Raw genomic sequence first — 13219 nt, 5'->3', positions numbered from 1 at the left:
TCGACTTGAATTATATTGACTGGAGTTCGAGGGAATGGGAAGGGACATCGTGAAATCCTGTATATGTCTAATATGTCTAACATATAGGTGAAATGGACCCGGGTAGGATGGCTGACGAGATCAAGACCATGGCCACTGGCAGTACGAGGTAGTCCATCGAGAACCTCAAAGGCTTGGATAGGGTAGCTGTGGAGATAATGTTCCCACGTGGGAGAATCCAGGACGAGAGGCCAAGGCCCAGAATTAAAGGACGTTTCTTTAGGAAGGAGATAAGGAAGAATTTATTCAGTAGGAAGGTGTTGAATCTCTGGAAATATTTGCCACAGAAGGCAGTGGAGGACGTCAATAGATGTTTTAAGCAGAGATAGAAAGATTCTTCATGGGTACGGGTTCCAGATGTTATGGGGAGAAGGCAGGAGAACGGGGTTAGGAGGGAGTGGCAGATCAGCCATGATTGAACGGCGGAACAGTCTTGATGGGCCGAATGGTCTAATGCTGCTCCTATCATTAACTAAGATCGGGGGCCAGTTCTTCGTCCAGAGGTTGGTGTCACGGTAAAATTCTCTATCATATGCCAGTGGAAAGAGGCCATTAAATATACAACGACAAGTGACAATTACAAGTGCTTTAATGCCAACGAGGGCTCAATGGATATGGGGAAGAGGCGGAAACAGGAGGTTAAAGAAGCTGATCAACCATGACCCTGTCAAACAGAACAGGGTGGACGTGGGGCCCAGTATCCTGGTGCAATATTTCACGTGCCCATATAATTAATGCAAAACATTTGAACGTTGAGCTCAGAAACGCTTGCTGTAAAAGTGGCCAACATATCATTTGCATTTCCAATTTATTCCTGAACCCACAAACAGTTCAAAGTTCACCGAGACCTGTGGAAGGGCACATAACACCAGCCCCGGAACAGAAATCTTTTAATCCCAATTTATCTGGAACTATCCCAGTCTATATTAAACACGTGCTGGTGGTGATTGGGGTTAATTTGTCGTTTAGAGTCATTGGGTCTTAGAGTGGCAGGGGGAAGAGAGCAGGAGCAGAGAGACAGAGGGGTGTAAAATGAGGGTAGAAGCAACAGGTAGCAAGGTGAAACGTAAAAGTGGCAGGCAGACAAATCCAGGGCAAAAATCAAAAGGGCCACTTTTCAACATAATTGTATAAGGGGTAAGAGAGTTGTAAAAACAAGCCTGAAGACTTTGTGTCTCAATGCAAGGAGTATACTTAATAAGGTGGATGAATTAAATGTGGAGATAGTTATTAATGATTATGATATAGTTGGGATTAGAGAGACATGGCTCCAGGGTGACCAAGGCTGGGAGCTCAACATCCAGGGATATTCTATATTCAGGCGGGATAGACAGAAAGGAAAAGGAGGTGGGGTAGCGTTACTGGTTAGAGAGGAGATTAAAGCAGTGGAAATGAAGGACATTAGCTTGGAGGAAGTGGAATCGATATCGGTAGAGCTACGAAACACTAAGGGGCAGAAAACGCTAGTGGGAGTTGTGTACAGGCCACCTAACAGCAGTAGTAAGGTTGGGGATGGCATCAAGCAGGAAATTAGAAATGCGTGCACTAAAGGTGCAGCAATTATAATGCGTGACTTCAATCTACATATAATAATAATAATAATAATAATAATAATAATAAGCATTTATTTTATATAGCGCCTTTCCAGAAGCTCAAAGCGCTTTACATAAACAATCATAACATAAAAACAAACAGACAAACTATCCTAACGGAGAAGCGGCGAATAAACAACGCCAGCGTCCTCTCACGTCAGGGTCCGGCAGTAGACAACAAAAAGCACAGGATAGATTGGGTGAACCAAACTGGCAGGGGTGCTGAGGAAGAGGATTTCTTGGAATATTTGAGAGATGGTTTTCTAAACCAACATGTCGAGGAACCAACGAGAGAACAGTCCATTCTAGACTGGGTATTGAGTAATGAGGAAGGGTTAGTTAGCAGTCTTGTTGTGCGAGGCCCCTTGGGCAAGAGTGATCATAATATGGTAGAGTTCTTCATTAGGATGGAGAGTGACAAAGTCAATACAGAAACAAGTGTTCTGAACTTAAAGAAAGGTAACTTTGAGGGTATGAGGCGTGAATTGTCCAAGATAGACTGGCGATTGATGCTGAAAGGGTTGACGGTGGACATGCAATGGAAGGCATTTAAAGGACGCATGGATGAACTACAACAAGTGTTCATCCCAGTTTGGCAAAAGAACAAACCAGGAAAGGTAGTGCATCCGTGGCTAACAAGGGAAATCAAGGATAGTATTAAAACAAAAGATGAAGCATACAGATTAGCCAGAAAAAGTAGCATACCAGAGGACTGGGAGAAATTCAGAGTCCAGCAGAGGAGGACAAAGGGCTTAATTAGGAAAGGGAAATAGATTATGAGGGAAAACTGGCAAGGAACATAAAAACTGACTGCAAAAGCTTTTATAGATATGTCAAGAGAAAAAGATTAGTTAAGACAAATGTAGGTCCCTTGCATTCGGAAGCAGGTGAATTCATCATAGGGAACACGGAGATGGCAGACCAATTGAACAAATACTTTGGTTCTGTCTTCACTAAGGAAGACATAAACCGTCTGCCGGAAATAGCGGGTGACCGGGGGTCTAATGAGATGGAGGAACTGAGGGAAATCCAGGTTAGTCGGGAAGTGGTGTTAGGTAAATTAAATGGATTAAAGGCAGATAAATCCCCAGGGCCAGATAGGCTGCATCCCAGAGTGCATAAGGAAGTACCCTTTGAAATAGTGGATGCATTAGTGATAATTTTTCAAAACTCTTTAGATTCTGGAGTAGTTCCTGAGGACTGGAGGGTAGCTAATGTAACCCCACTTTTTAAAAAGGGAGGGAGAGAGAAAACGGCGAATTATAGACCAGTTAGCCTAACATCGTTAGTGGGGAAAATGCTAGAGTCAGTTATTAAAGATATGATAGCATCACATTTGGAAAGTGGTGAAATCATCGGACAAAGTCAGCATGGATTTACAAAAGGCAAATCATGTCTGACGAATCTTATAGAATTTTTCGAGGATGTAACTAGTAGAGTGGATAAGGGAGAACCAGTCGATGTGTTATATCTGGACTTTCAGAAGGCCTTCGACAAGGTCCCACATAGGAGATTGGTGTTCAAACTTAAAGCACACGGTATTGAGGGTTCAGTGTTGAGGTGGATAGAAAATTGGTTGGCGGATAGAAAGCAAAGAGTAGGAATAAACGGGTCCTTTTCGGAATGGCAGGCAGTGACTAGTGAGGTACCGCAAGGCTCAGTGCTGGTACTCCAGTTATTTACAGTGTATATTAATGATTTGGACGAGGGAATTGAATGCAACATCTCTCAGTTTGCGGATGACAAAAGCTGGGTGGCAGTGTTAGCTGCGAGGAGGATGCTAGGATGCTGCAGAGTGACTTGGATAGATTAGGCGAGTGCGCAAATGCATGGCAGATGCACTATAATGTGGATAAATGTGAGGTTATCCACTTTGGCGGCAAGAACAGGAAAGCAGAGTATTACCTGAATGGTGACCGATTGAGAGAAGGGGAGATGCAACGTGACCTGGGTGTCATGGTGCACCAGTCATTGAAAGAAAGCATGCAGGTGCAGCAGGCAGTGAAGAAAGCGAATGGTATGTTGGCATTCATAGCAAGAGGATTTAAGTTTAGGAGCAGGGAGGTTCTGCTGCAGTTGTACAGGGCCTTGGTGAGACCGCACCTGGAGTATTGTGTGCAGTTTTGGTCTCCTAACCTGAGGAAAGACGTTCTTGCCTTAGAGGGAGTACGGAGAAGGTTCACCAGATTGATCCCTGGGATGGCGGGACTTTCATATGAGGAAAGACTGGATAGACTGGGCTTGTACTCGCTGGATTTTAGAAGACTGAGGGGGGATCTTATAGAAACATATAAAATTCTTAAGGGGCTGGAGAGGCTAGATGCGGGAAGATTGTTCCCGATGTTAGGGGAGTCCAGAACTAGGGGTCACAGCTTAAGGATAAGCGGGAAGTCCTTTAGGACCGAGATGAGAAAACATTTCTTCACACAAAGAGTGGTGAGTCTGTGGAATTCTCTGCCACAGAAGGTAGTTGAGGCCAGTTAATTGGCTATATTTAAGAGGGAGTTAGATGTGGCCCTTTTTGCTAAAGGGATCAGGGGGTATGGAGAGAAGGCAGGTACAGGCTACTGAGCTGGATGATCAGGCATGATCATATTGAATGGCGGTGCAGGCTCGAAGGGCCGAATGGCCTACTCCTGCACCTATTTTCTATGTTTCTATGTTTCTATGTTTCTATAAACAGTTCCTTTGTCCCACACCGGCCAACAAATCCCGGCTACATAAGTCCCATCTGCCCGAATGTGGTCCATATTCCTCTCAGCCTGTTCGATCATTGTACCTGTCTGACAGTTTCATCAATATTGGGATAGTCCCTGCCTCAACTACCTCCTCTTGACGCTTGTTTCATACACCCACTACCTTTTCTTTGAAAATTGTATCCCTTAGATTACTACTAAATCTTTTCTCCTTCACATGAAACCGACGTCCTCTTGTCCTCGATTCACCTACTCTGGGCAAACGATTCTGTGCATCTACACGATCTATTCCTCTCATGATTTTATACAACTCTATAAGATCACTCCCATCCTCATGCGCGTCAAGGCATAGAGTCCTAGCCTACTCAATCTATCCCTGTAACTCAGACCCTCCAATCGTGGCACCATCCTCGTGAATCTTCTCTGTCGCCAAAAATTCCAATTTAACGGGAACCATCCCGGTATTTATTAAACCCGTGCTGCAAGAGAACTGAACCACATCTGTCCACAGCCCCCCATCCAATCCTGGTCTGTTTCGGTTTGGTTTACTTTGGTTCGTTTCGGTTTGGTTCATTTTTGTCAGCCCAACCGAGATCGCGTGAAAACCTGAATGATGGCTGAACGAATGGGGAGCTTGGGGATTGAAGGTGGAGGTGGTGGGAGCCGGACTGGTGTTCATTTGTCAGTTCTTTCCATTATGTTGAAAACTTAGATACAAAACAGGCAGAGAAGGTTTTGGCAGATGTACAAAACAATCTTTGGACAATCTCAAGAGGTATCGCAGAAATATCAGATAAACAGAATTTCACAATCTTTATAAGTAGCGGAATTAATGTGCAGCTGGGAGAAATGTAATTGACGGCATCAGAATTTCGTGAGGTATAAATAAACCTGACCGGGGACCTTGAGCTATTGGCGGTGACGATCTACCTGAGACCATTGACAGCATAGGCCACATCTTTATGTCCCACCGATATCAGCGATGGGGACTAGTAGCACTGACCGGATATATACCCTTCTCCGTGTCGAATATTACTTTGACTACTTCATCACGGTCGTCGGACTGCTCAGTAAGTCATTATATCCGCTTGCCATTTAACACCGTTAAGAGGTTAAATTTTTGCAACTCCTCCGTCGGATCAGGAGAGTGAAGGATTGCCCGGGGTTTGTCCATCTAATATATCCGCCACGCAAACACAAGACAACAGCGTGTCTCTGAAATTACTTCAAGAAGTTGCTTATTTTGTATTTTGTTGGTAGATGTCAGTGAGAGGAAACGATGCGGGATGTCGGCGCACGATGCCGACGGGGAACTGAAGAGGGTCGCTGATGGGAGGGGGAGATGCAACACTCGGAGTGGCTCAGAAAGGTTCGCAGTGCGCGGTCCCTGCGTGGTTCCCGAGGTGAAGTTTTATACAAAGTGCGGGCTCCGGGGAAACAAATCCTCACTTTTAATGCCACTGAAAAGCCACAATTATAATCGTTTGTTTGCCGATCACTCGGACAATTGTTAGAACGGTTTCGGAAGTCTGTACTAATTCCGGATGGAGATGATAGCAACACTGGGTCCAGAGTGTCTTTCTCCCGGAATACACGGAGACTGAAGCAGCCACACACAAAGTTGGCGTTTCGTACCGTGTCTCTGCTGGACACGGCTACTTCATCTGAACACATACCACCCAAACCCACCTTCAATTTTCGGTTTAAGCCAGCACCTGCAGTTCATTCGTACACATTTCATGATGAATTGATATTTGGCTCGGGTGACTGTCATACCGCAGGAGAGCTGTAGGGGTCGTGCCTGCACCATGACCACCAACATGGAGAGCACCTTGCATCTGATGACCAGGCTCAAAAGCCGTCTGTGTTCATTTCCCCACAGGTAATTTAGTGGCGATCATCGTTATCGGACGGGGAAATTGCGGACTGTCCAGGTGCATCACTCACCATCTGGTGGCGATGGCGGCAGCAGATCTAACGGCCGTCTTCTTCAACGTGACGATATATAAACTTTACGGTGCGATTTTTCGCGGGTACTCTCACACTGTTGCATGCACGCTGCAAAGAGTGATGGCCTATGTATCCCTGGACTGCTCGGTCTGGTTAACTGTCGCTTTTACATTTGATCGCTTTGTGGCCATTTGTTGCCAGGGCTTTAAGACCAGGTACTGCACGGTTAGAATCGCCAGGGTGGCGATAGCAACAGTGTATGTGGTGAGCTTATTACGGAACATCCCCTACTACTTTGCATTTTATTCTTATTATATAGACCTGCCAATCGGGTGTTTGGAAATGCCGGAGTATTTTTTCCACCCCGGGTGGCTTGCTTTCTCTTGGATTCACACCATTTTAACCCCTCTGGTTCCATTTTTCGTTATTGTGTTGCTTAATATCTTGACGGTCAGATCCATAGTGGTGGCGAGCCGAGCCCGCAGGAAGCTCCGCGCACACGCCGGTGGCGAGAAACAGCTGGACCCGGAGATGCAGAGTCGAAGGAAATCGATCATTCTACTCTTCTGTGTGTCCGGAAGTTTCATCCTCCTGTGGCTTACGGACGTGTGCTTCTTCATGTACACGCATATTGCCAACTTACACCAAGTCCAAAGCTACGATAACCCAAGGCATTTCGCAATTTCAACTGCGAACATGCTGAAAATTCTAAGTTCGTGCACGAACACGTTTATTTATGTGCTCACTCAGTCTAAGGTCAGAGACGAACTGAAGAATGCAATCAAGTATCCCTTCACAATATGTCTTAAGATTGCTCAAAAATAAATTTGATGTAATAAATGTTAATCTGTAGTGAATATGTTAACGAGGTAACCACGGCAGCGTCGTCTATTAAGAGCTGAAACAAAGACACACTGGTGGGTCTGGGAGAGTTGCAATAAAGTAGTCATGGTGAATGTTTCGATCAACTGTCTCGGGACTGAAACAATGCGAGCTGATTGCCGGAGCAGGGAGTAAAGGGAATGAATGAGACCGGCTCTGAGTGTTTCTGGACCGGGCTACCTGTATGTGTCAGAGTAAAGGATCGTGCGCCCCCTGCAGACCGGTTGTGTCATGGTCTTATAACCGTCTGTGCCATTTAATTAAAGCCAATGGTGGATGTATGTGTTACGCATTCTATGCAAATAATAATAATAATAATAATGCATTACATTTATATAGCGCTTTTCAAACACTCAAAGACGCTTTACAGGGATTACTAGAACATAGAGAAGAAAATAAATAGATAAATAAGTAAACGAACAGAAAAAGGAGACAGAAGGTGAGATGACGGTCAGTGGTTGAAGGCAGTGCTGAACAGGTGAGACTTCAGTGATGTTTTGAATGTGGTGAGTGAGGAGGAGTCTCTGACGGTTTTGGGTAGTGAGTTCCAGAGGGTGGGAGCAGCGATGGAGAAAGCCCTGTCCCCCCAGGATCTGAGTTTTGTCCGGATGGGGGGGACAGGAGGTTGGCAGTAGCAGAGCAGAGGGTGCAGGTGGGAGTGTGTCTGTGGAGGAGGTCAGTCAGGTATCATATCATATCATATCATCATATATATCATATCATATCATGGGGCCAGGTTATGGAGGGCTTTGTAGGTCATGAGGAGGATTTTGTACTGGATTCTCTGGGGGATGGGGAGCCAGTGGAGCTTGTAAACGACGGGGTGATATGGTCACGGATCGGGGAGTGGGTGAGTAGACGGGCAGCGGAGTTTTGAATGTATTGAAGCTTACTGATGATTTTTGAGGGTGAGCCATAGAGGAGGCTGTTGCAGTAGTCCAGACGGGAGGTGATGAAGGCGTGGATGAGGGGTTCTGCAGCTGTGGAGGAGAGGGATGGACGGAGAAGGGCGATGTTTTTGAGGTGGAAGAAGGCTGCCTTGGTGATGTGATTGATGTGTTTGTCGAAAGACAGGGTTTGATCAAAGATGATTCCAAGATTCCGGATGTGAGCGGAGGTGGATACTGGGAGACCATCAATATTGAGGATGAAGTTTTGGGTGGATTTGGTGAGCGTTTTTGGACAAATGATGATGATTTCGGATTTGTTGCAGTTGAGTTTGAGGAAATTTGATTGAAGCCAAGATTTTATTTCAGTGATGCAGTTTGCAGTGTAGAGTGTGTGGTGGTGGAGATTGACTTGGTGGAGATGAGGAGCTGGATATCATCGGCGAAGCAGTGGAAGTTGAGAACATGACGGCGGATTAATTGACCAAGGGGGAACAGGTAGAGGATGTAGAGGAGGGGGCCATGGACTGAGCCTTGGGGGACACCATGGGGGAGGGTAGCGGTGGGGCATTTGCAGTTGTTAATGGAGATGAACTGGTGCCTGTCGGAGAGGTAAGATTTGAATCAGGATAGGGCTGTGCCGGTGACGTTAAAGGAGGTTTCAAGTCGGGTGAGGAAAATGGAGTGATTTATGGTGTCAAAGGCGGCGCTGAGGTCAAGTAGGATGAGGATGTTGAGGTTGCCAGCGTCGGAGGAGAGGAGAATGTCGTTTGTGATTTTGAGGAGCGCAGTTTCAGTACTGTGGTTGGAGCGGAATCCGGATTGGAAAGTTTCATACAGGTTATTGGTAGAGAGGTGGTATTTGAGTTAAGAAGCTACAGCGCGTTCCAAAACTTTGGACAGAAAGGGTAGATTGGAGATTGGTCTGAAGTTGTTTGGGGTGTCAGGGTTGAGTCCAGGTTTTTTCAGAATGGGTGTGACAGCAGCGATTTTGAGGGATTGCGGGACGATGCCAGTGGACAGGGAGGAGTTTATTGTTGCAGTGATAAGTGGAAAGAGAGCAGGAAGGCAGGCCTTGACAAAGCTGGAGGGGATGGGGTCCAGAGAGCAGGTGGCAGTTTTTATTCCTGTGAAGCGGTCAGAGAGGTCGGTGGTGGAGACTGGGGAGAACTGAGGCAGGGGTTGACAGGATAAGGGGGAGCAGGTGGTTTGAGGGGTAACAGGTGCGTTGGTGGTTAAGGTGCTGCAGATGCTGTCTATTTTGCTTTGGAAGAATGAAAGGAAAGAGGTCATAATTTAACCTATTTACAAGTAAATGTATTTATATCACATTTTGCATGTGATGTGTTCATGTACACCTTTCCTGCAAAGCGTTCTGACCGCCAAAGCCTGCTGGATCTCCACTTACCAATCATTATCATTCATTTACCCATTCCCATCCCGATTCTTCTGTCCTCTGTCTCATCGTTTGGTAAAGTGAGGCTACAAGCAAACTGCAGACGCCGCACTTCATATTCCGCTGGGGAGCTTGCAATCTAACGGTTTGAAATTTGAGTTCCAGTTATGAAGTCATGCAGCACGGAAGCAGATCTCCCCGGTCCACCTTAACTATGCAGACCAAAATGCCCCATCTAAATTAGTCTCATCTGTCCGCGTTTGCCCCATCTTCCCCAAAACCCCTCCTATCCATGTACCTGTCCTAGTTTCTTTGAAAAGCTATTACCCTACCTGCAATAACTAGGTACTCTGATAGGTCCCTCTGTACATCCACCACTCATTGCCTGAAAGAGATATCCCGCAGTTTCCTATCAAATCCTGGCATTCTCATTTTCAGCCTTAAACCAGTGTCCACTACTTTTTGATTTCCCAATCCTGGACCGTTCACCCTATATATTCCCTATGGTGTTTTATGTCAGATCATGCTTGTGCCGCCTACGTTCCCATGAAATGCCTGCCAGCTGAACCACTCCCCAGAGCTCTGGTCCTCAAGTCCTGGCAAATCGTGAATCGTCTCTGCACGGTTTCCACCTTAATGACGTCCTTCCTGTAGCTGGGTTACCAAAGTGAGCACTGTACTCTAAATGTGGCCGCACCAAAATCTTTTCAAATTTGACATGCTCAACCGCTATGCACAATATCGTGAATGATGAAGCTCAGTTTACCAAAATACTTCGCTACTACGTATAGCTCTCATGGTATTATGAATGTGCACACCTTGATCGCTCTGTTCTACCGCACTCCCCATGGTCCTGCCTTTCACCGTGAAGCTCCTACGCCATCCGACTCCCAAAATCCAACACCTCGCACTTATCTCCATTAAATTCCACTGGCCATTCCGCAGCGAGGTTATCTAGCAATTTTAGACAACCATATTTAATGTCAGTTAATTTGCCATCGTCAGCAAACTTGCCTTTAGTTTAGTTTAGTTCAGTTCAGTTTAGTTTAGTTTAGTTTAGTTTAGTTTAGTTTAGTTTAGTTTAGTTTAGTTTAGTTTAGTTTAGTTTAGTTTAGTTTAGTTTAGTTTAGTTTAGTTTAGTTTAGTTTAGTTTAGTTTAGTTTAGTTTAGTTTAGTTTAGTTTAGTTTAGTTTAGTTTAGTTTAGTTTAGTTTAGTTTTGAGACACAGTATCGAAAGAAGCTCTTCGGCCCACCGATTCCGCACCGACCAGAGATCCCCGCACACCAACACTAATCCTACACACACTAGGGACAATTTTACATTTATACCAAGCCAACCAACTGCAAACATTTCAGTGTGGGAGGAAAGCGAAGATCTCGGAGGAAACCCACGCAGGTCACGTGGAGAACGTACAAACACCGTATAAACAAGCCCCCGTTGTCAGGATCAATCCCGGTTCTCTGGCGTTGTAACGCATTTCAAGATACCTCACAGGCCCTTCGGCTCTTCAATTACTACCTTTTCCTAGGGCCCCACTGCATCAGCTTTACTATGGATGTTCAGTCATTCTACAACTCCATCCCTGACCAGGAAGGCCTGAATGCACTCCGTTTCTTCATCGACCGCAGAACCAGCCAATTATCCTGTACTAACACTCTCCTCCGCCTAGCAGAGCTGGTCATTACTCGTAACAATTTATCCTTCAATTTCTCCTACTTCCTCTAAATCCAAGGCACAACTATGAGCACTCGTGTGGGCCCCTGCTATGGCTGGCTCTTTGTAGTGTACGTCGAACAATACCTGTGCCCTATCCCCGAACTGCATCTCTGCTACATTGACGACTGCATCGGTGCCACCTCCTGCACCCATGCAGAACTCACGGGCTTTCCCCGCACTGCACTCAAATCATTTTTCCAAACTGCACTACTAATTTCCATACTGCACTCAACTTCACTTGGACCATCCCCGACATCCGTGGGATTGATCCCTGGGATGGCGGGACTGTCATATGAGGAAAGATTGAAAGGACAAGGCTTATATTCACTGGAGTTCAGAAGGATAAGAGGGGATCTTATAGAAACATATACAATTATAAAAGAACTGGACAAGCTAGATGCAGGAAAATGTTCCCAATGTTTTGCGAGTCCTGAACCAGGGGCCACACACAGTCTTAGAATAAAGGGGAGGCCATTTAAAACTGAGGTGAGAAAAAACGTTTCCAACCAGAGAGTTGTGAATTTGTTGAATTCCCTGCCACAGAGGGCAGAGGAAGCCAAATCACTGGATGGATTTAAGAGAGAGTTAGATAGAGCTCTAGGGGCTAGTGGAATCAAGGGATATGGGAGATGCCAGGCACGGGTTATTGATTGGGGACAATCAGCCATGATCACAATGAATGACGGTGCTGGTTCGCAGGGCCGAATAGCCTCCTCCTGCACCTAGTTTCTATGTTCTGTGTTTCTATCTCCCTAACGTTTCTTGATCTCACTCTCCCCATCACAGGTGATATCCTATCAAATGACATATAGTATGAACCTACCGACTCCAACAGCTATCTAGACTACACTTCTTCCCACTATGTCTCCTGCAAAGACTCTATCCCCTACTTCCAATTTCTTCGTCTAAGACACATCTGCAGCTAAGGTTAAGTGTTCCACACCAGGACATCCGAGATGTCATTATCCTTTAGGGAACGGAGTTTCCCCAATTCCATCATAGATGAAGGCCTCACACATGTCTCGTTAGTACCCCGCAGCTCTCGTCTTGCTCCCCCACCCCCCCCAGTCGCAACAGGGACAGAGTCCCTCTCGTCCTCACCTTTCACCCCATCAGCAGTTGCATACAGCACACAATCCGCCAACATTTTCGCAACCTCCAATGGGATCCCTCCACGAGCCACATTTCCCCATCTCCACCCCTTTTCTCTTTCGGCAGTGAACATTCCTTCTGAAACTCCCTGGTTAAATCGTCCCATCCTACCCAACCCATTCCCTCTCCAGGTACGTTCTCCTTCAACCGCAGTGAGGCAGAGGTTTACTTGCATCACCTCCTCCCTCATCTACCGTATCCGCTTTTCCAGGTGTGGACTCCTACATAGCGGCGACGCCAAGCATAGGCTCGGTGATCATTTCACTGAAAACTTCCGCTCAGTCCGCCAAGACTTACACGATCTCCCGTTTGTTAAACACTTTAACCCCTAAACATTCCCATACTGACCTTTCTGTCCTGGACCTCCTCCACTGTCAAAGTGAGGTCCAATGCAAATTGGAGGAACAGCACCTTATATTTCGCTTGGGCAACTTACAACCCAGTGGTATGCATATTGACTTATCTGATGCAGAAACTAAATGCTGGGGTAACTTAGAGGGTCAGGCACCATCTCGGGAGAGAAGGAATGGCTGACGTTTCGGATCGACACGATTATTCAGGCTGATGTCAGGGGTGGGGGGGGGGGGGGACAAAGATAGAATGTAGTCGGAGAGAGGAAGAATAGTGGGAGCACTGGGAATGGGAGGGGATAGAGAGGGAAAACAGGGAATATCCCAAGTTAGAGAAGTCAATGTACATACCGCTGGGGGGAAACTACCCAAGCGAAACATGAGGTGCTGTTCCTCCTATTTCCGCTGGGTCTCACTCTGACAATGGAGGAGGCCCAGGACAGAAAGGTTAGATTGGGAACGGGAGTTGAAGTGCTGGGCCACCGGGAGATCAGGTAGGGAGTTAAGGCTGAGCGGAGGTGTTCAGCGAAAAGATCGCCGAGCCTGCGCTTGGTCTCG

At 46.2% G+C, this 13219-nt stretch overlaps 1 protein-coding gene across 1 annotated transcript; it reads left to right on the top strand.

Annotated features, from left to right (window-relative positions):
- The first annotated feature begins 5309 nt into the window (after positions 1–5309).
- LOC144591814 (putative G-protein coupled receptor 139) lies at positions 5310–7102 on the top strand. The gene is made up of 2 exons (XM_078395835.1): positions 5310–5397; positions 6210–7102. Exons 1-2 carry the CDS (start codon positions 5310–5312, stop codon positions 7100–7102), a joined length of 981 nt encoding a protein of 326 aa, XP_078251961.1.
- Positions 7103–13219: the final 6117 nt, after the last annotated feature.

Source organism: Rhinoraja longicauda, unplaced genomic scaffold (assembly GCF_053455715.1).
Source record: "Rhinoraja longicauda isolate Sanriku21f unplaced genomic scaffold, sRhiLon1.1 Scf002063, whole genome shotgun sequence".
NCBI lineage: Eukaryota > Metazoa > Chordata > Chondrichthyes > Rajiformes > Arhynchobatidae > Rhinoraja > Rhinoraja longicauda.
This window is presented reverse-complemented; position numbering and strand designations above follow the sequence as displayed.

Bases quoted from the DNA above. Each gene is read 5' to 3' on its own strand.
- LOC144591814 (XM_078395835.1), top strand. From the start codon at position 5,310: ATGGGGACTAGTAGCACTGACCGGATATATACCCTTCTCCGTGTCGAA. The intron at 5,398-6,209 runs GTAAGTCATTAT...ATTTCCCCACAG, and splicing joins CACGGTCGTCGGACTGCTCA to GTAATTTAGTGGCGATCATC.